This window comes from Arvicanthis niloticus, chromosome 26 (genome assembly GCF_011762505.2).
Source record: "Arvicanthis niloticus isolate mArvNil1 chromosome 26, mArvNil1.pat.X, whole genome shotgun sequence".
NCBI lineage: Eukaryota > Metazoa > Chordata > Mammalia > Rodentia > Muridae > Arvicanthis > Arvicanthis niloticus.
The window spans coordinates 4,440,560-4,466,976 of NC_133434.1; the positions used below are offsets into that span (position 1 = coordinate 4,440,560).

The following is a 26,417-nucleotide window of genomic DNA, read 5'->3' on the forward strand; positions in this document are numbered from 1 at the left end:
TGCTACTCTCTATTGAGCCTAGGGAAGCGTTTTCATTCAAACCATCTTTATAGAACAGGCCAGAGGTCAATGATGGGTGTCTTCTTCAGTCTCTACCTATTTTTGAGATAGGTTCTCTCACTGAACCTGGAGCTCACCAGTTGGCCAGACTGACTGGACAGTAAGACCCCAAGATGGACTGGTCTCTGTTCCTTGCCCCCAATACCACCACCACAGCCAACTTTTGGGGTGCTAAGGATCTGAACATGGACTCTCATGCTTGCATGGCAAGGGTGCTACCCACTGAGCCATCTCCTTTGCCCTGACATCATTTGTATTTAAATTAGCATGCATAGAGGATAGGGGTAGACCTGGTAGCTGATACCTGAAATTTTAGCACTTGGGGAGGTCAGTGCAAAACTGACATAAGTTCAAAGCCAGCTCACATAGCTTATCCTGTGGTGAGCTTCACCTATGAGGCCCCTGCTTTGCTAATAAGGAAGCTGAGACCAAACAGAGCTAAAACTCCAGGTAACAGACCAAGGAAGTGATGAGTGGGGGGTTGGAACCTATATACCATGATTAGAAGAACCTAGACACTCTGAATCTTTGCCTCCTTTGAGAAGACAGAGCAAGGATCCCATGGACAGAGCTACAGATTCCTCCGAAGCTGTTCTCCTGTGTGTGTGTGTTTTTTTTCCAAAGAAGCTGCCAGTCCTTGAGATAGCATCACAGCTCCCTGCCTAATTAGGCAAATACAAACAAACCCATCACTGATGTTTTCCACAGCTCATGAGAGTGAAATCCTGCTGCTGATGGCTTGTAAGACAACAAAAACCAAAAAAAAAAAAAAAAAAAAAAAAAAAAAAAAAAAAAAGCCAAGTTCCATCTAAGATGCCTGCAGGGGACAGACCTAATTGCCGAACAGCAGGACGGGAGCTGGGCTGGAGGGCAGGATAGACAGCTGCACAGAGGCCAGCAGCAGTTGGCACCCCAGCTTCATCTGCTTGGGCTCACTCCTTTTGCCCATCAGAACGCAGGAGAGTGGGAGACGGGTAGGCAGTGTCCTCCTTGGGTACAGCTGATCTTTGGCATCATTTTTGGTTGGCCCTGCTTAGCTGTGGAGAGCAGGGTTCTTTAGCATCATGAAGAGGACAGCATGTAGAAGAGCCCACAGAAGATGCTGCCGAGCTTTTTTGAAGACCATGGATCCCCACCTCAATGACCAAGGATAGGCACTGATGGGTCCTGGTCCAGTCACCCACAGTCACCCACCCTGTCTCATCTCTCATCCACCCTTAGCTTATCCAGAGTGGGCTCTGAGAAGAGAAGTCAATCAGGGGCAGAACCAAAATAAGGAGCCCATGCATAATCCCATGATGCAAAGGCTGTGGGGAGAGCAGAACTCAGGTGAGGAAGGAAGAACGTTTGTCCCGATAGGACAAATGAAGAGGCTTAGAGCCCAAGACCGCAGAGACAGCAGCGCGCTGTCTGTGGCCACGGCTGCAGTCAGTGTTTGCATTCAGCCTGCTGGCCGCAGCAACTGCTGAATGATTCATCGCCTTCAAACTTTATTCATCTATTATTCATCACCAGTGTGTATGTACTGAGGCCCCAAATTCCTAAGTGTCCTGAGTGCCTCCTAAGTGCTTAATCAGACCCTGGGGCCTGGAGATGGGAAGTAGGAATGCCCAGAAATGGGCAGGTATGGCTCATGGTGCATGGTGCAGAGCTTTTCTAGATGTCCTGTACTCTTAGATTCCTGACAGAGCTTCTCTCTTGAAGTCACTCTTGACCCCTTCCAAGTGAATAAATTCCTCACCCCTTTTCCTTCCATTTTTTTCTTCCTTTCTCTTATTTGTGAGTCTCCGACTCTCTCCCTCCCTTCTCTCTGTCTCTCCTTACTCCCTCCTCTCCTTGTCTCCCCTCCCCCTCCTCCCTCTGCTCTACATTAGCAAACACTACTGAATATGGGTAGCATCTTTCCAGAGCCAATACCCCACAGCCACGCCTTCCTGGTCAGCATGTCCTGTGCTTTGTCTCTAATACTGACTTCTCCCGTGTTCCTTAGAACTTAGAACCACCCATACACACACATACACAGACACACACACACACAGACACACACACACACACACAGACACACACATACACACACACACAGACACACACACACACAGACACACACACATACACACACACACACAGACACACACACAGAGAGAGACACACACACACAGACACACACAGACACACACACACACACACACACACACACACCACTGGGAAATTCTTGCTTTTATGCTGGTTTCACTGAGATAAAAGGTCTGAGCAAGGGCCAGTCAGCTCCCACTGCTGTGCCTCTTTGGCACCAGTACTCACCCCGCCACCCCAGCTCTCCCTGAACTAGGAAGGGAAGTGTCACTGTTCTCTTTTCCTTCTGAAGGCCCAATCACTTTAGCCCATGAAATAAATGAGCTATAATACACAGGTTAACAGGAAGAATCGTGGGAGTCATCCATAAAGTAAAAGGCTCAATAAAAGGGCCTGAAGGCTGGTGTTCTGATAGCACATTAAGGAGCCAATGAGGTGGCTCAGCAGGTGAAGGTGCCTGCTGCTATCCCTGATGACCCAAGTGCAATCCTTGGGACCAACATGATAGAGAGAACTGACTGCCACAAGAAGTCCTCTGACCTCCACATGGATGGCATATATGTGTCCACACACACATATAAAGGAACAAGCAAGGAAAGAAAGAAAGAAAGAAAGAAAGAAAGAAAGAAAGAAAGAAGAAAGAAAGAAAGAAAGAAAGAAAGAATTTTAAAAAGAAAGAAAGAATTTTAGAAAGAAAGAAAGAAAGAAAGAAAGAAAGAAAGAAAGAAAGAAAGAAAGAGAAAAAGAAAAGCTTGAGGTTGTTGGGAGTGAATGGCTCTGTGAATTAGGGAAGGAACCAGGAAGGAAGGTACTCAGAAGTAGCTATTACTATAGAAGTAAAGTTTTACTTAGAAATAAGGTATTACTGTAGAAATAAAGTTTCTGGTGTATTTAGTCATCAGAAGGCCACCTGAGGTCAGCTCTGCCCAGGCAAGGCATCAGACCCCATAGCCAACTTTCCAGAAAGATTTGCCTTTGGCAGAAGGACGGAAGTCAGACAGGGAGGCCTCTGCCTGGTCAACGTTCACTAGATGTATATTTCCTTTTGCAAGAGAGATTTTTTTTTAAGTCGTTCTATCTAAGGGGTCACAACATTTCCAATTGCCCCCCCCCCCGCGCGCCCCAGAAATTAGCGACAGGTTCTCTTTTTTTGATCTCTCACAGCTGTCTGCTTTCTCCCCCAGGTTACCCCCAGTACCTGGTGGTGGGGAACCACCTCTCAGGAGAGCATCACCTGAAGATCCTGAGGGCTGAGCTGCAGGATGATGCCGTGTATGAGTGCCAGGCCATCCAGGCTGCCATCCGATCCCGCCCCGCACGCCTCACAGTCCTGGGTAAGTCACCTACACTCAAGCATGCAGTGATGGCATAAGGACTCAGGGAAACACCAAGGGTTCAACTACTGGAGGGTCCTTCTACAAGCTAGTGATGGGAGGCTCTCCTTTGGATGTCACTCTATCTGACTCCACCACTTTTGCCCTCTTCTCTCTTTTCCCATCCAAAGGGGAAAGGTAAAGTTCCCTCACCTTAGGAAATCATATCGACACCAGCCTATTATTGTCCTACTCCATGTATTTGGCTGCACCTCAGAGATTAGGTGAGGGTCCTAGACTCTCTGCAGTGTAAATGAGGCCAGGCGTGTTGTAGCAGTGCCAGCCTGGAAAAGAATGTGACAGAATCTAAAAGACCTTTCTTCCAAAGATGACCTCCAAAAGGGCCAGAAAAATCTCTATAGGTCCTGACCCACTCCTAAGAATGAGCCTCGAGTTTGGTCCTCCATGACTTCAGTGTGCATAAGGATAACCAAAGACCCTTGTTTCAGACGAGTTCTACCCTGGTCCCCTTGGAGTCCTGGTTCTCAGGTCATTCCAGTGAAATCTCACTTCATGTCCTTATTTTTACAATTTCCGTCTTGGTGTTTGTTTGTTTGTTTGTTGTCAAATGTCCCTGGGACAATCTTCCTGAAGAGGTCCTTAGTCCCCCGTTAGGGCAGACAAGCCAGAAGATGCAGTGAGGTGAGGACTTGTTCAATGACGCCTTAAGCTTCCCAAATTTGGTTAAGAGTCCAGCGCTGTCACTTCCCTCCTCTGGCCGTGTTTTGCAGAGAAAGGGGTTGTGGGGAAACAGTCCTTTCACATAAGGGGTAATCATTCATAGCGAAGCGGCTCCCAGCAGCTCTCAAGGCTTGTCCAGACTGGGTCACGGATTGTTACTCCAGGTATGAAACTGAAGCTCAGAAAAGCAGAAGGCCTAGACCAGGGTCTCCCTGCCAGAGCTCTGTGTTCCACCTCCCTGGCCCCCTTGGGTTGCATCTCTGCCAAGTCCATGTGGATAGGGCCTGGGCAGGCAAGAGAGAGAAGCCCCAGCCTGGCCTTGGCTGCCTCCTGGCAGCTGCTGTGGAGCTCTGATGACAGAGTCGGCAGCTGGGATGCTGCTCATGCTCTGAGATGAAATATTTAAGAGCGTGTCGGGTTATCTTCAGATCTACATAGCTAAACACAAGGGGTGCATGATTCCAAGTGCAGTGGCAGACAGGCCACAGAGGACCATTTAGCAGCTCGGTCTGCGCTGAGGCTGAGAGGGGCGGCTTCAGAACCTCACCCACCTCCAAGCTGGGAGCCAGTTCTGCCTGGCAGGAAAGGGGTGGGAAAGCCCTTTGTGGAGCAGAGGGGTTGGGAGATGGGGCCAGGCAAGGCGTGTTTTATGGGAGAGACAAGGACACTACAGAGAGAAGTAGCCATTTTCTTTGCCCCCTTGAGATGAAGCTAAGTTGAGAAAGGGTTGTCATGCATTGTAAGGCTGAGAGAGGAGATGGGGAAGACTGGGTATGCTTCCTGGTTTGGCCATTGTCTGCAAACTGGCAGAACAGATCTGCCATGTGAAGCTGTAGGATGTTCACCTTCAGAGACCACTCAGCCCTTGTCTTCAGAAAACATTCCTCTGCTCCCTCGCACCCTCCATGAGGCTGCCAGAGACTGCTGGAAAGAGAGGACCTAAGCACCATCCATTCCTCTGACACCATCCAGGAGCTAAAACAGAACACTACCCTGACCTCTAAATACAGAAGATCCACCAGCCAAGCCTGGCCACTTAAGCCTTCTCACTCCCTACTATCTCAGTTAATCAACAGAGTACACTGAGCTGAAACTCCGTGTATTTTCGCATGTGCTTTACTGATAAGCTTTTGGGGAGACTCAGAGAGGCAAATGCATGCACAGGCAGTCACACAGCTTAATCAACATTTAAAATCAATTCCACATTTCCTAGCACCAGACCAACGCTCTTTGCCTTGTCTTCTGGTCCCAAATGCCAGCAGAAGGTCATCTGTCCTCCTGGTTCAAAGCCAGCCTTCTCAGAACAGGGCCTCGGGATTCAATCTGAACAGACTTAAATTTGTTTTGGGGTCACCTCTAAAAATCATTCATTCTTCTCTATTTGTCTATAGAAGCCTTGGCATGGCTATGCCTAGGGCCCAGAGCTGGGTTTGTGGGGTTGAAATATTTGTTCAAGCCTAGAGGTCAGCTGGGAGACTGCACGGTAAGGGCCCATCAGGGTACTCTGAGAGAATTCCTGCAGATGGAAAGGAAGCTCTGTTGTGGACCGCTCTATCAGTGTTGGAACCCGCACTGCCAAAAGCCTTGGGGGCTAAGTTGTTAGAGCCTGCACTGCCCCAAGCTGCTCCGGTCCATGGGTCGGGGTTCAGCAAGAGAGAGAGTGAGGACAGACACAAAGAATGGAGACCAGACAGAGTGTGATTCAGTCCCATTTATTCTTCAGTTTCTCTTCTTCTCTCCAAGTCCCTAGTTCCTAGTACCAAGTCTCAGGTTCTAATCCTTGTTCCTGCTGTAGTCTCAAGTCCTTCTCCTAGTTCCTTGTTGCTAGTCTCTTTTCCAGTTCCAAGTTTCCAGCTCTAGTCTCAAGTCTCAAGTACTCTCTTCTATCTGCCTTTTATATGTCTCACTTCTAAGTCACGCCTTTAAGTCTCACACCTTTAAGTCTCACACACCCAAGGGAAAATCCTGGGTATCTAAAACAAGACGTTATCAGAGTGTGCTCAGCTGTTGTAGGCTCTTGTAAACAAGTCTCTTGTCAGGGTATATGGCTCAAGATGGCTGCAAAGATGATAGCTGCCTTCTGTCGGCTCCCCACAAAGCTCCAGGTAGTGTCTCCTATATCAGCCATCCTCCCAGCAAACTGGATTGGGATGGGTCGGGGGCGATGCTGCCAGGCTCCACATTCAGGACTTCAGCTATTTCTGCAGGTGAAGAGTTCCCACTTCCCCACTTTGGGGAGCCTGAGGGTCTTTCCCAGTCTCGCAGGTCCTCTCTAGGCTCCTGGTCCTGCAGGGCTCCCCTCCTACCACTCCTAACTGGTAGCCAATCTTGCCACTGGAAAGGGTTCCTTGTCTGGGGATAGAACCACATACAATAGTTGTTAAGGACTCTTATGGTTGTTAAAGCTGCTTTCCTTCCTAACCAGCCAAGACCCCCTACTTCCTACACTCTAACATCTCAGCCCAAGAAAAGTGTCTGGGCCAGTTCCCTACGGAGGGAAGCTTTCCCTGTGTTCCAGGAATAGGAGAGCTTCCTAATTTACTCTGTATTTGCCTGAGATAGATTTTTAATTAAATAAAGTAAGAGCTTGATTAGAACCTGCAGAAGATGTGAGGGCAGCATCAGATGGTATTCCGGCAAAATCGCAAAGCAAACACTCCGGCTGGAACACAGGGAGTCCCCCGGAGGTCTTCCATCAAAGCGCCAAGTGAGGAGGGCAAATACGGGAGATTATGTAGCCAGCAGATGTGCACTGTTAAAATATGCATCTGCCGGCAGTGTGCTCAAAGAAGCCAGGGGGCCAGCTCTCCAAGCCTGCCTAGCTAGGGAGGGGATGGGGACCAGCCTAACAGCCAAGCCTAGAGTCACAGACACATTAATTAGCGTTGTGTTTGCAGCACTCAGATGTAATCAGGCAAGAAGTGAGTCTGAGCAGAGCTTTCTTTTTCCTGGGAGGTAGAGGAGAAAGGAGCCATGGGATGAAGGGAAGGTGGGGGAATGAATTGTACCTATGAAACCAAGCACCCCGGACAAGTAAGCTATAACCCTGGTTATAGTCGGCTTGAATTCCCCCCCAACAATCCAGACAGCTGCCAAGGGGCTACTCTTGACTCAGCCTATGTCAGCACCGAGATCTTTTCGGACGCACATCAACTCAGGAAGTCTTGCTATCCAGGAAAGAACCTCAGATTTAAAGTCGGCTGTGTGACCCTGACACTGTTACTCAACCTCTCTGGGTCCCAGTTCCTTGGCCTGTGAAATATGAGGTGATGACTAAACAAATGGGGTCTAAGAATTATTCAGCTCCCAAAAGGCCTTATTTCCAGTCAGAGGAGTCCAGTATGCTGCACCAACTATTTTAGGAAAATGGGCCATTCCCCACTGGAGCCAAGATCGAGTGGTGCCTGAGGCCGAGAAGGTAACTGTGATGCTTTAGACAGCCGTCCACCTTGAAGCTAGGAAACAGGACCTCAAAAACTCCCATCAGACCTTGGGCCAGGCCTCCCTAGGTACCTAGCTTTCACACACCTTTAACCATCTCTGCAGCGCTCGGCTTAGATCAGCAGTTCTCAACCTATGAGTCACGACCCCTTTGGAGGGTCAAATGACCCTTTCACAGGAGTCATATGTCAGGTATCTTGCATTTAGGATATTTACATTATTATTCATGACAGTAGCAAAATTACAGTTACGAAGTATCAATAAAAATGATTTACTGTATTGAAAAGTCACAGCATTAAGGTTGAGAACTGGTGGCTTAAATGGACATAATAAGACTCACATATACACCATGTAGAGCTATGGAACAGTAGGATCCCTATGGAGGAGAGACCTTCGATGAGGAAAGAGAGTGCCCATCTAACAAAAAAAAAAAAAAATGTGTGTCACTTCATCCATTTTAAAGCAGTATACCACTGTATGCACAACAGAACCTACACTCTTACCATGTGCAGGAACGTCAGGGCCAGGACTGCAGGGCACCATTACACTTGATCTTTCCAAATGCCAGAAGACTCAGGTAGCCAAGACTTCCACCAAAGAGGAAGTGGAGGCCGTGGGTTCAATCACAAAATGTGTCCTGGGTGCTTTTCATTTCTAGTTGTTCAAGATTCCTCAGTAAGTGGAAGACGAAGCCATCTTTGGCCCGGCAAAGCTTGCATTTAGCCGGGTACAGGGCAGCTGACGAATGACAATCAGATTCAGCAAGTAAAACTGTGTCATCATAATGTTTCCAGGTAATAAATGCCATGCAAAAGAAAGCGTGGAGGTGAGGAAGGAGGACCACAGTGAGAAAAGGAGGTTGAATGTCAGCTTGTTATTAAAAGGGCGTTGCCAGGGTCATTCTCCCATGTCTTCTTTCTCCTGGCTCAGTCTAGTATTGACTCTGCTATCTTCAAGGCTCCCGTTAGAAGTCAAATTTTCTAACCAAACATGAATACTTTAAGATGGAGAGTAAGTCAGTGAAAATAAAGAGGGCAATCTTTCACAGTGACGTCAAGCTCCAGACACGGAGAGCGCAAACCGATACACTCCTTAACTTGTTCTCTCCCACAGAACGGGCAGCAATTCTGAATTAGTTACTTCTCTTGTTGTTGTGACAAAATGACAGACAGAAGCAACCTAACTCAGAGAGGATTTGTTTTAGCCTAGAGCTTAAGGGGATAAGGCACGGCAGATGAGACCAGTTTAGTCCAAGGGGGTAAAGTGTTGCCGGCCAGATTTCTTCATACCAGTAGAGATCAGAATGAAGCAGAGAGAGGAATGAATACCGATCCTCAGTTCCCTTTTTCCTTTCATTCCTTTTGTTGTCTGGTCCACCATCCCACTGGATGGTGCCACCTACATTCAGGCTAGGTCTTTCCTCCTCCAATAACTCTGTCTGGAAACACTCTCACACACATGCCCAGAGGTGCGACTCCTAAGTGATTCAAAGTCTAGTCAAGTCAGCAATGAAGACTAGCCATCAGGGGCTCTCGGTTCCGAAGCGATAGAAGGCTAGAGAGAGGGGAGTTGTGACTAACGTGAGCACTTCCGGTCATGGATGTAAGAGCTGACATGGTGCAGAAGAGCCCTGGCTTCTAGGTGGTTCTGAATCTTGGTACTGGTTGGGACAAACCCACCCTGAGCTACGTGACGTAAAATGATACGTACGTGGGGATAGTTGAAACATTTCGGAGAAGTGGGGAGAATTTGTCTCTGTACTGCAGATCTCAGAATCCCTGCCGTGGCCCCGAAGGTCCCCGAAGTATGCCATCTTTCTTTTCCCCAGTATTGTCCACTACCCCTTAGCCCCAAACACCTGCGTTGCTCACGGTGCTTCAGGCCTGCCTCCAGCCCTTCCTACAACCCTTTCTGCGTCTTCCTTTAGCTAAATACTGCCCATCTGACAAGATACACTTAGGCATCACCTCCTCTAGGAAGATCATTCCTGAAGAGTCCATAGCCTGACTATTGTCCTCTGTGTTCCTTCTGCTGTCTGAAGACTCCATGGCAGCATCATGTTATATTGAGAGTGATGTTTTCCTGTCTGCTTCTAACACGGAGCCTGACGGGAGCATTTAGCAATCTTCATACCCGGCCTGGAAATACACACTGGGTGCCCAGTGAATATTCATTATGGCAATTGCAGAAACAGGACTTGGGGACAGCTAGAGGAAGAACAGTGTAAGCAGAGAGAAGTCCAAGCTCAAATGAAAGTTAGTGTGGCATGGCATTGTCTGATATGGTGTTGTAATGGTGTGATGCTAAATAATGTTATGCTATATGGTGTCATATCCTGCAACACAGTATTGTATGGTATGATATGGTGTTTGTGGAGTCATATTGTATGTTATGGTGTTGTGTGGCATGACACCGTGTCATGTTGGTATTGTGTGACTTGGTGTTTTGTGGGGTGGTTGTGTGTGGTGTGATATGGTGTTGAATGGTATAGCCCTCTGTGTGTAGTATGACGGTATATGGTTTTGTATGGTGTAGTATCAAATAGTGTGGTGCTATGTGGCATAATAGAATGGCATGGTGTCATGTGGTGTTTGGTTGTATAGTGTGATGTTGTGGTACCTAATGTTCTATTAGGTAGTATGATGTGGCACGGCATGGCATGGTGTGGTATGGCATGGTACAGCGTGATGTGGTATGGCGTGGCACGGCGTGGTATGGTATGGTGTGGAACGCCGTGGTGTGGAATGGTGTGGCATGGCATGGTGTGGTGTGACATGGTATGGTACATTGGATAATATTTGGAGAGGCACTATAGCCTCTCATGGCTTGGAGCCCAGTCTCTGGAAGCCAGATTTTCTGCACTTAGAACCTGTCTGCATTCCTTTACCAGCTGTATATAACCTTGATCAAGTTACTGAGCTCCCTGTGCCAGCATATGAAGTAGGAGACATAACCATTGTCCCTTCATGGTGACAAGGATGACTTAATGAAACAGCATATGCAAGCATGTCTCAAAATAGTGCCTGATCCACAGCGAGACGTGAAAGCATACGGCTGTTATTATACCATCTAGTTCTATCGCAGCTATTACCATTCAGTGCCCAGAATCACCACCAATAACCCTCCTTCCCAGAGCACTAGCTTCGGGCCTAGAGAAGCTTGTTCACAGAAACAGCAGGCAGGAAGCTGGATTCCCAGAGGTCCCTCCCAGGCACAGGCAGGGAAGACAAGCAGAATTGATTCTTTATCTCCTTATTAAGTCTGTTTAGCCTGGGCTATGGCCTGGTCTTAGGTGCTGTATCTCATTTGGGCTGTGTGCCTGTTTCCTGCCACAGTCATTACCCTCAATCACTCCCGAATAGGTGCAGCAAACAAGCCAGAGATGGGAGAGGAGAGTGAGGGGGAAAAAAATCACACCGAAGAACATCCTTATCTTCCCAAGTTCCATATGGGAGGAAGCCTCAGTAGTGTGCGCCATCTCCTGTACACTCCACTGAACACCAGGTTCTTTCCTCTCCTACTGTGACCTCCCGGGTGGTCCAGACCACTCCAGTAACCCCCCCCCCATTCACTACCTTTTGGCCATTATCAACCCCCTTCTTTTCTGGTGTGACTCTTCTTACCTGTCCCCCCTCAGGTGACAAAGTGAACACGACTAAAAACTGTGGAATTGCCAAAGTGACTAAAGCTCTTCTCTTCTGAGGTCGAAGTCTCAGGCTCAGGAGTTCAAGGCAGTGATCTCTGGGATCTACAATTGGGTTCTATGCCATCCTGAGTATCTATACCACAGTTAATGGGGCCAGGAGAGATAAGGGCACTCCTGACTTACATGATGCTGACCTGCAGGGTTGGGTCTCTCTGTGATACTTGTCATTTCAGCCTCTTTGGACATGGGACACTCTCCCTACCTAGGGCCATCTCCCATGGAGAAGTGAAAAAGGGATCAGAGAACTAAGCCTCTCCCATGGCTCTAGGAGGCCTAGGGAGCCATGAGGGTTGAGGCAAACATGAAGCTTCCATTCCCTGCTCACACACAGGGTGGATAGCAGAGATAGACCAGATACTCTTCAAAAGCTGGGAAGTCAGTACCAGGCCTATACTTACCAAGTGGCCTCGAAGCCTGATGTGGCCTGTCCAGAGCCTCACTATTTAAAGCCGGAGGTGACATCCCAAACAGACCTCCCCTCAGCTTCTGGGGCTTTCAAACCAAGACATAGGAAAGCAAGAGCTTCTTAAAATCTGCTGCACACACAAGGGCACTCAGTCTCCTGCCCTGAGACTCCACAGTCTTAATACTTTCCGTCTGCCCACCTCGGTGTCCTCACCTCCATCTCCAGGGAACTGAGGCCCACCAGGGCATGTGCCTAAAGTGTGATGTCACCATACCCAGAACAGTGGCAACTCTCCAGGTCCACACAGAACAGGAGGTCCAGCCTGAGACTCAAAATCACACACTGTTACCCCAGCCCTGCTACTGCCCAGCATGAGATACAGTACCATGGTGCTTTAACAGCTCCGGCTACCTTCTCCCTGTTAAAACCAGGAGCTTGAAAGGGTGAAGTGGAAACCCACCCCACAGTTTGCCTGTGACTTTCCCATAACCACTCGTGATTTGGAGGTCCACACAAAGGATACTGTTCCCTGAGTTCCTCTTCCCTGGCTTCTGAGAGCAAGGATAATATGTCCCTTCCACAGTTTTAGTCAAGCATGACCCTGAGCCATGCAGAGCACGCTCACCTACTCAGCAAATGTCACATACATTACAGAGGTCTGCAAAAGTCAAGACCAAATCCTCTGGTGACTGGACTCGGTGTAAAGCCAGTAGTCTATGGCTTCCCTGTGCAACCTTCGGGGATCAACTGCCTGCAGAAAACCCTGGTCCATCCTACCTTTCATGGGGTTAGTCCTCTGGCATTAGTTGCTTCTAATTTCTAGGCAAGCTTCATGAAGCACAAATAAGAGAGCTACCTCTGTCCTGGTACCCTGCTAGATTTCATGTTCAGGATATCCAGGCTACTGGCCATTTGAAAGGACTCCTGCTCATGCCCCCGTAACCATACACATAGACACGTTGGTCTCTGAATATGCACACATGGGTACATATGCATCCCTGCACACATGGAATAGGAGTGCACCTACATCATCAGTGTCCACCTGGCAGAAGCGTGCAAATGTTGATCAAAGCAGTCAGACATTGTTGGAAAATGGACTGGTTCTTGTGAGGTGACAAAGGTATTAACTCTTACCCTTTGTCAGCCTGAGAGAAGAAAGGGGCAGATAGAAAACCAGTTCATCAGCTTGGGTCTGCTTCTCTATTGATTTCCCCCCAATGACAAATGAAATGCAGAGAGAGTCAGTGCAGATAGGAGTGAAGCAGGAATACCATGTCACACATGAATGAACTATCCCTTTCCTGTCCTGGCATCCTGGTGTCAGCCCTGGGACTCTGAGCCAGCCCAGAGTGAGTCTAGAAAGACTGAGTTGGACAGGGAGCCCTCTAAGGGCTAAAAATAGCTCATTGCTGCTCTGCTCTGACCTCAGCCCAGGCCTGAGATGAGGCTTTCATGGCAAATTATGGATTTAAAACCGGCAATGAATCCCCATTACAGCATGAAATGAGAAAGGAAAACGCTGTTCAACAGAAGCCTTTCCCCGGCGGCCAGTGGGCTGAGGGAGGGTGGGGCTTTAGGAAAGGGTTAGAGACGAAGCTACACATCCATACACCCCACTCTAGGAGCAGACTCATAGAGGTCATAAACAAGGTAAATGGGGACCTGCGAGAGCGGGCAGGACCCCCGCCCTGAAAGGGGCAGCCACCACTTCACACTAGACCAACACACAACAGAGGCAGGGGATGCAATGGCCTGTGGCCAGAAGTCAGGTTCAGACAGTAATAGATTTTCTTTGTCTTTTGAGGGGAGGTAGGCTGGGGGGTGGGGGGGGAGATAGGTGTGCATATGTGCATATGTGTTCAGCTACGTGCAGAAGCCAGAGGTCAACGCAGAATATCCTGCACCATCCCAGATTTTTTTTTTTTTTTTTTTTTTTTTTGAGGCAAGGTTTCTCACTGGACTTGTACTCGCCAACTTAATTAGGGTGGCTAACTATGAGCTTCCAGGGAACCACCCATTTCTTCATCCTCCCATCCTCCCATCCTCCCAAGCCAGGGTTGTAGTTACAGATGTACACGCCCAGCTGTTTATGTGCTTGCTAGAAATCTGATCTCACATCCTCAATCCTACCCAGGAAGGACCCTTTACCAATTGAGCCAACTCTCCAGCCTCCGGTGATTAATTTTTACGTAGAAAAAAAAAGATGGCACACTGCGAGTGGAGAGACAGCTCGGTGGCTGTGGGCACTTGTTCTTGTAGAGGACCCAGGCTCCATTCCTAAAATCTACATGTCAGCCTATCTATAACCGTATGTAACTCCAGTTCCAGGGAATGTGGTGCCCTCTTCTGGTCTCTGCAGATACCAGGCTTGCAAACAATTCACATACACAAATGCAGGCAAAACACACATGCACATAAAGTTTTTTTAACGAGAAGCCTTCTTGCTGTTTCCGGAGTGGGGATGGCCACAGCTTTGTTACCGTGTTGCTTCAATTGGTCCAGCCATGTGCCTATGGGTATCTACGATGCCTTTACAAGCTTCCCCAGGAAAAGGTACGGCCCCTGGAGCTATCTTCCTCATACCATTTCTATGGCCCTGGGGATGGCCAACATAACCAGGAATGCTCTATTGTGTTCCAGCACACTACCAACACTGTAGATCCTCAGCAGGCCCAGATGAGCCTTTGCCTTCCTCCATATCCACCGTCTACCCATTTACTCTGAAGAACTGCCATCCCCTTGAGAGTAGGCACATAAGAACAATGCAGGAAGCGCTGAGAGGTCAGTAGATCCTGATAGATACAGACCCAGTCCCTGGTTCAGGCATTTAAAGACATACGGTATGTATTAAATGCACATTTAAATAAAGGGGGAGGGGCTGGGAAGATGGCTCAGTGGTTAGTGCTCGCTGTGCAGATGTGAAGGCCAGAGGTCTGATTCCCCGGGGACCCATGTAAATGCTGGGTGAGAGTGGCATTTCATCTGTAATTCCAGCCCTGGAAAGCAGAGACAGGGATTCACCCACAGCAATTTGGCTAGTAAGACTAGCCATATCAGTGAGCTCTGGGTTTGATTGAGAGACCCTGCCTCATTGAATACGTTGGAAGAGCAGAGAGCTCTAGACCAATTCCCAACATCAGCCTCTGGTGTTGTACACACACCCTCATGCCTGTAGACCCATACACATGTGTGCCCACACACGTGTAAAGACACATGAGGAAAGATAGAACATGAAAAAAAAAAATTAAGTGGGGAACTTTAAGTTGCTACAGAGAAGACTTGACGGGGGGAGAAGCTCCCTCTCAAATATCTGAAGAAGGAAAATAGATTTATTTCATGGAGCTCAAGAGCGGAACCAGGCTGGGCAAGATGTGTTTTATCATAGCAATTAAAACTGAGAGTCTGAGCTTAGTGAAGTGATAAGCGCTCTGTCTCTTGGAGTATTCAAGCAGACACTGGGTTTCCCACGTGCCTGTTTCTACAGGGACAAAATGAATTTATCCACAGACAGAGCTCCAGAAATTGGGTGGTGGGGGTGGGGCTGTCCTGAGAAGACCTAGAGTCACATCAAGATGTCCCCCTTTAACCAGTGTCTCCACCACACAGTGTGCCAATGGCTCTACAGACAGAACTCCCCCCACCAGTGGAATATCAGCCTGGATCAAAAGTCAGAGAAAATGTAAAGACACAGTGCTACCTCCAGGGTGGTAGCCTTGTTGCAAGGGGAGCTACAGACAGCAGACGTCATTGAGTAACAACCAAACCCTGTGTAGCCTGCAAGCCTGTTAACAAGATCTTAATGTGTCATGGGCAATGTCATGATATGATCCAGAGTGTACAGTTGAAGGGGGAGGCAGAGCCTAATATGACCTTGGTAATGCCAACCTCATGCCATGCACACCAGCTGCAAAAATAACTCCAAATCCAAAGAGCATACTAAAAGGTCCAGACGACAGCAGTGAAACACGGGCACCTCCCTAAAGGAATCCCGCAGGACTCTAAGCTTGGACAGTATCATACATGGTTTAATATGGAGTGGAAAGGGCTTTTCACCAAGGTGAAAGGCAAGCTGGGACTTGGTACAATTGTAACTGAGTGTGTCAAGGCTCCCATCAGGAAGATGAATCATACGCAGGGGTGGTACAGGATATGACATCGTGTCAAAGCAGGAGTGGCAGCTTCATCAGAGCTGGGATACCCGTGCTTAAGACACTGGTATCCACTCACAGGCAGTTCTGGTCATCAGACCAGATTGCTGACAAGCATAGCGGTAGGACCTAGCTTCAAACCTCCATCCCCAAATCTGTTGCTCCCAGACCTCAGGCAGCTGCCCCTGGATATGCACCACTGGGCACATCATCTGTTCACAGAAATGGAAGGATATCAACGAGAAAAAAAGAAAAGAAAAGAAAAGACAACTCCAGTTAGTCCCTCTGCATGCCTTCCAGGGCTCTGTTAGTTCACATGTGAGCATTCCCTCAGCCTCTTGCCAACTCTATCTGGCAGGCTCATGTCACCAGAGAGGCCCGTTACGATGCCCAAGCTCACAGAAGAAAGCCAAAGAACCAGAATCTTAACTGACCTTCTCCAAATGCTGTGCAGACTCACAGCTGCCTGCCTCACACATGCAATCATGGATGGTGACTAGGACTCCAACCAGCCTCTGGGAGCTGTAGAAGCCCTTCAGAACCCTCATGGCATCTCAGGGCTCACAGAGTCAGAGTTTTATCCTGGATGTTTAACTAAAGGTTCCAGAAAGCCTTTCCTGGCAGGTCCTGTCCCTCAATGCATCTAGAAGCCAGGTGACCACGTCCACCTTCTGTCCCTTTGAGTCCCACTGATGACTGCTTCCCTCTCTTCTCGTCACATCTCTCAGGGCTTGACTGCTGCCCTAGCTATACAGAGCAGTTGTTCACAGGCCCGAGAAACTCACACACACACAGCTGCCCCCTTCTCACAAGAATACACAGCCGAGCCCTACAACCTGAGAAGACTGACAACAAAACACTTGCCTTTTCACAAAGCGGTCAAACATTGATATAAAGAAAGGTCTTCCCATATGTAAATATGTCAGAAAAGGCTGGGGGGGTCACACAGATGGCATCTGGTGATGGTGATGATGATGACAGAAAGGTGAGGCTCATACACCTTCTCCAGAAAAACTGGCTCTGTTCCAACCCAAACACACCACTTCTGTCACCCTCTGCTCACTTCCTCCCACACTCAGTCACTGGGATACTGGAGATAACCCATTTTACAGATGGATCAACTGAGGCCAGAGTCTGTCTCTCAGAGTTCTGCATACAAAAAAGTATCATCTGTATACAGGCTTTTTCCCCCTTGTTCTTATCCCCTAAATAATACAGTGTAATGGGTTTCCATGTGGCGTTTACATTACATCCAGCCAAGTGAGTGGCCCACAGAGAATATACGTAGAACATATATGAATATCATGTCATTTCATATAAAAACCATGAGCATCCATGAACTTTGATATCCGAGAGAGCCTTTTGTCAAACAAATTCCTAATTATTCTGTTCCTTTGGGTGTTAACAGAATTATTCTCTTAACCCCATTTTCAAATTGTCCGTTGCTAATAGAGAAATGCAACTGGTTCTGTAGAGATGGAGTCACTTGTCAATAAACTCCTTCGTCTGCTAAAAATGCATTTAATCCGCCTGAGCTGCCAAACATCCTCCCTTGGCCACATGGTGCATTGTAGAGTAACAGTCGCATACCTTCACTGACATGAGCTGCTTGGAAACTGTGGCTCACTGCCCAGCCTCTCGAGAGTGTGGAGCCACCTCCGCCAGCCCAGGGAAAGACAACTCAAAGTGCAGTTTGCCCTGGTTGCTTTCACGCCTTCATGAAATGGGAAAAAAAAATCACTAGTCAGATCACCATCCTGTAAGCCAGGGACCATATGTAAATGGATCTTAGATCTCGTGACCTTGCTAACTATTTTTTTTTTATCTAATTGTTTCTTCTGAATTCTATAAGATTTTCTGCATACAGAATTGTCTCGTATGCACATAAAGACTTTAATTCTTTCCCGTTCTGCAGCCTTTCATCCTTATTGTACCAATGCTGAATGCAAGTGGTAAGAGCAGACACTCTCGCTTGGTTTCCAAGATTACAGAAAACCATCTCACCACACTATGTAATGTCAGCTGAATGGTTTCCATCAGCGCTGTGCATCAGGTTGAAGTACCCATATTGCTGAGTTGGGTTTTTTCATTTCATTTTTAACTGACACACAAAGCTGTGCGTGTTCGTGGGGGTGCAGTGCGACGCTTCGAAACATGCATATGTTATACAGTGATCAAAGATAATTAGCATAACCACCACCTCGACTATTCAGAATCTCTTGGTGGCAAGAGCATTGGTATCCCCTGGTCTAGCTATCTTAAAACGTACATGATGATATTGCTAACCATGGTCACCCCCCTGTGTGACCATGACACCAGAACTTATTTGTCCTGTCAAATTATAACCTTGTACTAATGAGGACTCTGTTGAGAGTCTTGGTCTTAAATAGTGTCAGATTCTGTGACTGCTTTTCTGCTTTCTTAACATGATCATATGGGGCTCGTTCCTTATTCTACTAATGCACTCTATTAATCGGAAATTACCCAACAATCCTTCAATTCTCAGGACTAGAGCATCCCATTTGGTCACTCCGCCATGTGCTTTATGTTTGGTAACACTTTGTTGAGTAGTTTTCGTCTGTATTCGTGATGGACAGCGGCCCCCAGCTTCCTTTTCCTGTAATATCCTCATCTGTCTTTAGAATCTGGGCGTTCACTGTTCTTGTAGAATGAAGTGCAAAGTTTCCCTCTTCTATTTTTCTTGAAGGTTCCATGAAGGAGTGTTTTCTAGTTACTAGAATTCGTCAGTAAAGCTATCTAACTCCGGGGCTGCTGCTATGGGAAGGCTTTCATTATTAATTCAATTTCTCTATTTGATTTGGTCAATTCAGACTGCTCTCTGGAATTTAGCCTTTGTACAAAGACTTGTGGAAGGGAAGGAGTTAGCTGTCAATCTTCGAGCCAAATCTACTTACTACCCTCGGCCTTGAAAACACCAGAGTTGCAAAAGGGTTCTTAACAGAGGGGCAACAGGATCTGATGTTTTTTTTAACACACACACACACACACACACACACACAGGGCTGGGGACAGATTGTAAGAAGACTTGGGAGGAAGACCTATGGGGAGGCTGCTATGTCCACTGAGACCAGGGAAGTGTGGAGGTGCAGAACTGATGTTCAAGAAAGGAACCCAACGTGTTGCCAATGTTTCTGCCGCGGACCTTTAGGCTCCATAAAATGGGATGTAAATTTCAGAATGCTTGCAAGCTCCTCTGAGACGAGCTCCACATTCTCACCCCCTGAAATTCAAGAATGCTTGTTCTAGACCCATCTGTTGGTCAGTCCAGGCTGCTGTGGCAAACACCAAGCAGTGGGTAGCTTAATTATTTATTCTGCACAGTTCTGAAGTTAGTCTACATTCTAAGAGCGGGACACCAGCCGAGCTGGGTTCTGCTGGGCAGTTGCTTTAGGTCCTTGCTAGTCCTGTCCTGGGCATGACCACAGACAGGAATCCCCTCTTCTTTTACTAGGGACACTAACGCCATCGAGAGAGGACTACTGCTCCCATGCTATCATTTAACTTAGATTTCTCCCCAAGCGCCTCATCTGTAAACCTTTTTGTCATTGACAGTTGGGATTTCAGCATCCCCCATCCCCGCGGTGGCCCTCCCACTCTGAACCCACCACATCTCATCTCACTTTGGAAGCTAAGCAGGGCTAGGCCTGATTAGGACCTGGATGGAAGAGTTTTAACATATGAGTTTGGGGTTCAGGGGATCCACAGATGTTCAACCCACAGTAGCCCACCTCTGCAGTGTGGGGAAGTGTCGTTTGGAAAGGTTGAAGTACTGCCTCACCTCCTCCTAACCAAACCGATGTGGAGCCGGAGCCACTCAACAGCCGTGCGCCCTGAAGTGGGAGGTTACCTCATGAGATGTACAGTCAGAACCCCTCTGCCTAAACCAATGAGACCACTCTCCCTGACTTGGGTCTTGCAGAGACAGCAGGTGCACCAATTTAGCTCCTGTTCCTCTTCCGGCCTCCAGTGCCCACCTGCCTCCCAGGCTAGAACCCCACCTCGTTGTCCACATCACCTGGACAGCTGCTGTCATCATTCACTCCTGGAAGGTCTAAGAGCAGGCCCGCCACCAGCACACTTGGCACTCGATAGCTCAGCAAAGCTGTTGCTTATCTGCCTACGAAAATGAGAGTCCTTGCCTATTATCTATATGGCGATCTTATCTGAACAGATCCGGGTGGCAAGAACAGAGGGGAGAATAATTAAAGAGGGAGGAGGTGAAATGTTGACATTATTATTACTTAAGTGCTGCAAAGCTTTTAGTTTGTGTTTTTTTTGTACCGGTGACACCAACGAGGGGCGGGGTTGGAGGGGAATCGGCCGGGCCGATTATCTAAGCTGCACACCCGCTCACCCCTCTGCCTCACTGCCCATAAATCTTATTAAACAGCTTCCATTGACAAGACAGAAAAAAAATAATTAAGGCAAAGGGTGGGTGAAATGTTGATGTTATTACTGTAATACAACGGCCTGTTCAGCTTCTACACCAATGAAATGCAATGAAGGGAAATCAGTTTGCAAGATTACCTTTCTGAGGTGCTAAACGGCGCCTCAGGAAGCTGTGTGCCAAGCAGAGAACGGTGACAGGCCAGGACCGGTTCCAACCCTGTGTCCGCCTCTTAGGAGCCTTTAAGCCCACAATTTACCTTTTGACTGTGTTCTATTTTCTCACAAATCCTTTATTTCCCACTTACTTAGTGACTAGAGACACCACACCAAAGAGAGAAAGAGAGAAAGAGAGAGAGTGAGTCTCCAGCCGCTGGTCTTAAAATCCCATAACTGAAAAACAGTTCTCCAGGGGAGACAGTTTTAACACTCACTGGAAGCCAGGGCTTAATTGAATTACTTTACCTCTAAGGTGTGCACTTCTAGAAGCAATGACTTCTGACCGCACCCATCTCGGCCTGCCAGTGGGCATGAAAGGGGTCATCAGGACAGCCCCAGGCTTACACTGCCCGTTCTAGAACTGTCTTTCCCATATATGTGCAGATCGAATGAGGCAGGTGTCAGGCATATTCTGACTGAGCAGCAGGGGTGTGCAGCTGAGTCTCGAACCTATAGTCTCACTTTCTGAGTACCTGGGGACTGTTTGGAGAGCTGAACCTAACTTTATGAGCCTCGGCTGACAGCTAGCAGGCCAGAGAGCAAGCTCAGAGACGGGACTGGTTAGCTCCCAGAGTGTCACTGGATTTTGTTTTTCTTTTTTACAATGGTTGCCAACATTGAAGATTCTGGAGCTTTTGTATAAAAATTCAGATCTCTGGTTTCTCTTGCAAAGCCTTGGCAGGGGTAGGCCCATTTGCCTCTTTGGCAGTCATCCCTCTGGCAGATGTGACTTTCTAGTCCCTTCTCAACCCTGACCAGGGCTCACCTTGACTGCAACATAAATACATGTCACGAGGTTGAGATGTACCCTGATCTCACCCACCCTTCAGAGAGATCACATCATAGGTGGGGATAAACTGAAAACAGAGCAGGAAATGGGGGTGCAGAATGACAGAGACAAGCTGTGCCCCGATGTGCCAGGGAAGATGGCAAGGGCAGACTTTAAAGAGTTTGTACGTGAGGTATGAACATGACTGGAATTTGGACAAATTAATCGAATTGTCATGGGTGAGTGGGCACGAGTTTCTCTCTGCTAACAGCTGTTCTGGTTTAAAGAGCCCGGAATTTGGAACTGAACTTCCAGAATCCGTATCCTAGCTAGGAAGTTCTCCATGCAACATATGTGTAAGAAGAACCCAGGAAAAGCTGAGGTGGTTCCCCCCCCCCCACACACACACACACACACACACACTTCACCTTCTCAGGAAGAAGGAAAAGTGGCTTGTGGGGGGTTGCATGGAGATAAAAAAAAAAGTGCCCATCTGGAAATGCATATCTATAGATCTGCCTATGTGTCCCTGCCACCCCTACACCCCCATACAAGCTTTCTTAGCCTCTAAGACCCACCTGGATCCTCTACCGATGCAAAGATGGAGGAACACCATGGGCTTTAGGACCATACCCAGCCATTCATGCTTGAGCCAGAGTCTGTCCACTAAACTGCCATCTGTAACCTCAGCCACTTCCCTAGGAGTCCAGGGGTGAGCAGAGACAAGTAGGGGAGGCCCCTACTGACTTCCCAGCAGTACCTTCATGCTAGACATGCCCTGCCCTGGGGACAAGGTTCATAGTCAGGAAGTAAGACCCAGAGGAAAAGGGAGAAAAGGCACATCTGAAAGAGCTCAAAGATGTTTCTCTCGAAGGTAGCAGATGGCAGACTTGGGGTACGCAGGCGCAGATCCAAACAGGTACGCACATGTGCAGAACTGGCAACAACTTTCCAGAAGGTTCTAAACGAGATAAAGTTATACCTCTACTCCTGACATGGCGCAGGAGTAATGTTCCCTGTTATCGTGTCTTATATTCTGGTCAAAGGGGTTAATGAGACCAACATGCCCACACCACAAAAGGGAAAAAAAAAATAAGAATGCAAGGAGAATAAAGCCCGTGAATTTTGTTTTCAACCAAATCAAAGAGAGTCACTGGTCTAACCTGTCACCAAAAAGGCTTGGAGTCTAGCCTTGCCACACTGCTGTAGCAGTGCGTTCTCCAAAGGCAATGGGCTGAGTTGCACAATGGTAGCCACTGGCCACAAAGGGCTCTTTAAATCTAAGTGTGAATTAACCGAGTTAAGCTTAAGATGCAGCCCCTCCATTGCACCAGCCTCACTGAGTGCTTGAAAATCCCAGATGGCTTTGGCAAGGCTGGCTTAAGTGGGATTTCAGCATTCCTGAGTCCTCTGACCAAAAGCTACTTAATCACACCATAGCAAGCCAATAGCATGCAAAGAGAGTTGGGCCCCGAGGAGAAAAGGGTGGTCTAAAGCATTGGTGGCAATGCAAGCACACAGTTGATGGATAGCAGCTTCTCATTAACTCGGATTCAGTCAGTTATTCTCCGGGTCTTTGTTAAATCCCTACTGTGTGCATTGTACCAGATGAGATGGAGCGATGCAGAGGTAGTCACACATCCTCTGTGAGCTTAGTGGCTTTAATCCTGAGGGGAGGGAGGAGCCATATCACCACTTGATAACACAGGAGGCTGAATAGCATCTCAAGTTGTCCATACAAAATGCTAAGGAGGTGTCACATCTGCTAAGGGGGCCTAAGGAACCTTCAGGAAGTTGCAGCTTATGGACCCTCCTCAGGTGGATGAGACAGACTTGATGGCTAGAGGATGAAAACCCATCACAGTGACAGGAGCAAAGGTCCAGGTAGTAAACGCCACTGTTTCTGAGGGTGTTTGGCAATGCGGTGGGTGTAAGGAATGATAGGGAATCAGTATCAGAGAAGAGGGCCTTGAGCCCTGCTAAAGAGTTTGAGCCAGGCAGGCGGTGACAGTCATGGTTGTTGCCCAAAGTGATAATGCACTCAGCGGCATCCAGAATGGAGCTGTGCAGGACGCAGGACCTGGATATAAGGGCAGGAAGTGATGGGTGATTCAAGTCTGGCTAACAGAAGCAGGACGACCCCACGCTTGCACAGATACTCACTAGAGGCAAAAGAAACAGTCGGTCCTGGAGCAAGAGGCACTAAACAGTTCAAGAGGGCCCTTCCATCTGATTTCGTCAGGGCGTCCACCAACAGTAACGCCTTTAACCTGGTTGCGTCCAGCAGTGATTCTAGCAGTAAGCATCACATGCTGTGCTGGGCAAGGTACAGGGTTGGTTTTGATGTTCCAGAAATTTCCAAGCCTCTATGTCCTGATCCCCTGAATAAATGAATCAGTGGAGAGACTCCATGGTCACTGTAGAGGACAGAAAAGACCTCACCCTATAGACATATATGGAGAAAGCATGCCTGGTGGGGCCTGAAAACCTGAACACTCACACACACGCTCGGTTTCCTAAGCTGCTCTCTCTGGCTCTGTCTCCGCTTACCAGAAGGTCGGGATGAGATATGAGGTAGGACTCCCCTCACAAGCCCCTTGCTCCATGGCACTCAGCATGCCCCGGAGACCATTAGCACCTCTCGGGGAATATTTAACTGAAAACAATTTCTAGTCGGGATCTGTTATAATTACTAATTAGATCTGATTATAATTATCTTTCGCTGCCATCCTTTACCTGACACACGGGGTAGTGCGACGCCTGGCAACAATTAGCAGCAAGCCTTTCCTGATACACTGGATGATTAGAAACACAATTGCAGGGTCGGGGGAGGAAGAACCTGGCTTATTAAAGGGAGGCCGCTGTTTACCAAGGAATGTTGTGAGCAAATTAGATTAAATTAATGAGAAGAAACTTGGAGAGGGGAGATAGGCTTTTTATTTTTTTCCTTTTTGTCTCTGCTGATGACATCATTTGGGGGAAGGAGTTCAGTCCCCCTTTATGGTCCCCTTCTGTAACTCACCTCAAGCCTTCAGGGTTTGATGGCTACCATCATTTAACTAGCCCAGTCTAGACCAGTGCAATACAGTGGCCCACATAAGCAAAGTTATTCACTGTATGACTTTGGACAAGCAGCTTTGGACATGTTTGTGTGAGAGAGAAGACAGTGTAAGCTAGATGCCATAGCCAATTGTCTGCAAGGTCTCTGGGAGGGTGAAGAAAGTATTGTGTGTATAAAACGGCCCCACACGCTTTCTTGGGGCAGAGATCATAGGTATTTTTGCAGTCTCTGGCTTCAGCTCCAAGACTGACAGAAATGGTAATGAAAGGAAGGATTACACAAAGCCCCTCCTCCAGGCCATTAAGGGACTTCTCCCTCTCCAAGAGCGGCAGCTGCAGAAGAAAGGCTAACCAAGGCGGACCATCCCCCAGCAGACACTCCCTGTGCATGCCAGTGGGGCTTCATCAGTAAATTAAATCAGGGAACTTTTCAATTAGTGTTCACTGTGAAGAGAGAAAGCTGGAAGCCTGCCGCGCATCCCAGGGAAAGTCAGCTCACCTCACTAACCCTGAGCATCTCTGTCCATAAAGACTTCAGAGTGGACTCTGAGCTGATGCTGAAAGCAGAGGAAAGATCCGGCCACTCTTGGGACTGGGCTGCTTGGCTGTTGAGTTGTCAAGGTGGTCGCTGTAGCCTGACAGATGGGAGAGAGCCAAATTATTTGTTTCCACCCCTAGATTTTCAGAAAGGACCTCCCAGATTCCCAAAAGTGACTTTGTACACTGGTGGCTGGCACACAGAAAAACAACTCCAATGTCATTTCACATGTAGGAAAAGAAGTCACACATGTAGGTGTACAGACACGTAGAGCATAACAAAGAGAAGGTGGGAGAGAGAGAGAGAGAATGAATGAATGAATCAATCAATCAATCAATGAGACTTGTCCTGGACTAAGAGTGAAGTATCCTTGCTGTCACATGTAAGAGGGGCCAGAGTCATCCCAAAATTCATTTTTCTTGCCAGTCTGGTGCCTGTGCTTGGAGACATCATGAGCACACCCGGGGCAGCTAGGCTGGATCTGCACCTTGCTGAATAATCTTTCCAACACATGGCTTGAGGTTATGTCTAAGTTACTTTTCTATTGCTGTGATACAACACCATGACCAAGGCAACTTATTAAAAAAAGAAACATTTAACTCGTGGCTCACAGTTTCAGAGAATTAGACTCTGTGGCTGTCATGGTGGAGCGCATGGTAACAAGCAGGCATGCATGGGGCTGGAACAATAACCGAGCTCACATCATGAGGCAGATAAAGCTGACTGGAAATGGTGTGTACTTTTGAAACCTCAGTGATGCATCTCCTCCAACAAGGCCATGCCTCCTAAACCTTCCCAAACAGCTCCACCTGCTGGGGACCAATTATTCAAATATATGAGCCTATGGGCGCTATCTATCCTCATTCAGAAACCATCACAGGGTAGTTGACTTCTTACTTAGCTGCTTAGGGCTCCAAGGACCATATGCAATTCCTGCTTATGAACTCCCCAGAACAGAAGCAGTAGTCTGCAATGCATCGAAACCAGTGTTTCTCTCTAATGTGGACAAGGGGAAAGGGAAGATTCTGCAGAGCAGAGGAGGGTTTGCCTCCACCCTTCTCACATCATCCCTGAGTATGACCATCCCTGCTTAGCCCTTGCTATCAGGTGATCTGCCTCGGTGACCGCCCCCCAACCACAGTATTTTTGTCACCAGAATCTAAACATGAACATCTATGAGACCCACATATCATACTTGCCCTTTCAGTGACCGGGGTCTTGGGCAGAAGTCAAAGCAAAGATTCCAAGCACCTCCCAACCTCTACTGGGCCCTAGGAGCCAGGAATTTAAAGGCAGTTAACATGCAAAGGTCTCACACTCAGCTGTGGTCTTGGCTGGTTAGACCAGCACAACACTGCCTCTCTGGTTCTTGGGAACAAACTTACAGAAACAGCATGCTCACAATCATGAAGCTCCAAAAAAGGCAGACCTGCAGAGGCCTTGAGAACAAGTTAATGCAGGAGCAGAGCTCCTTCCCCCCCCACACACACACACCAGCAGGAGAATTGTGTCTACCTAAGACCTGCCCATGTCTGC

At 47.9% G+C, this 26,417-nt stretch overlaps 1 protein-coding gene across 2 annotated transcripts in view; it reads left to right on the forward strand.

The window, feature by feature from the left end:
* The window catches only part of Kirrel3 (kirre like nephrin family adhesion molecule 3), a 562,840-nt gene that overhangs the window by 466,972 nt on the left and 69,451 nt on the right, over nucleotides 1–26,417 (forward strand). For both annotated transcript variants that reach the window (XM_076924603.1, XM_076924604.1), the window contains exon 4: nucleotides 3,318–3,467. In XM_076924603.1, coding sequence (XP_076780718.1) covers nucleotides 3,318–3,467 — 150 coding nt within the window. The remainder of the gene's footprint in view (nucleotides 1–3,317; nucleotides 3,468–26,417) is intronic.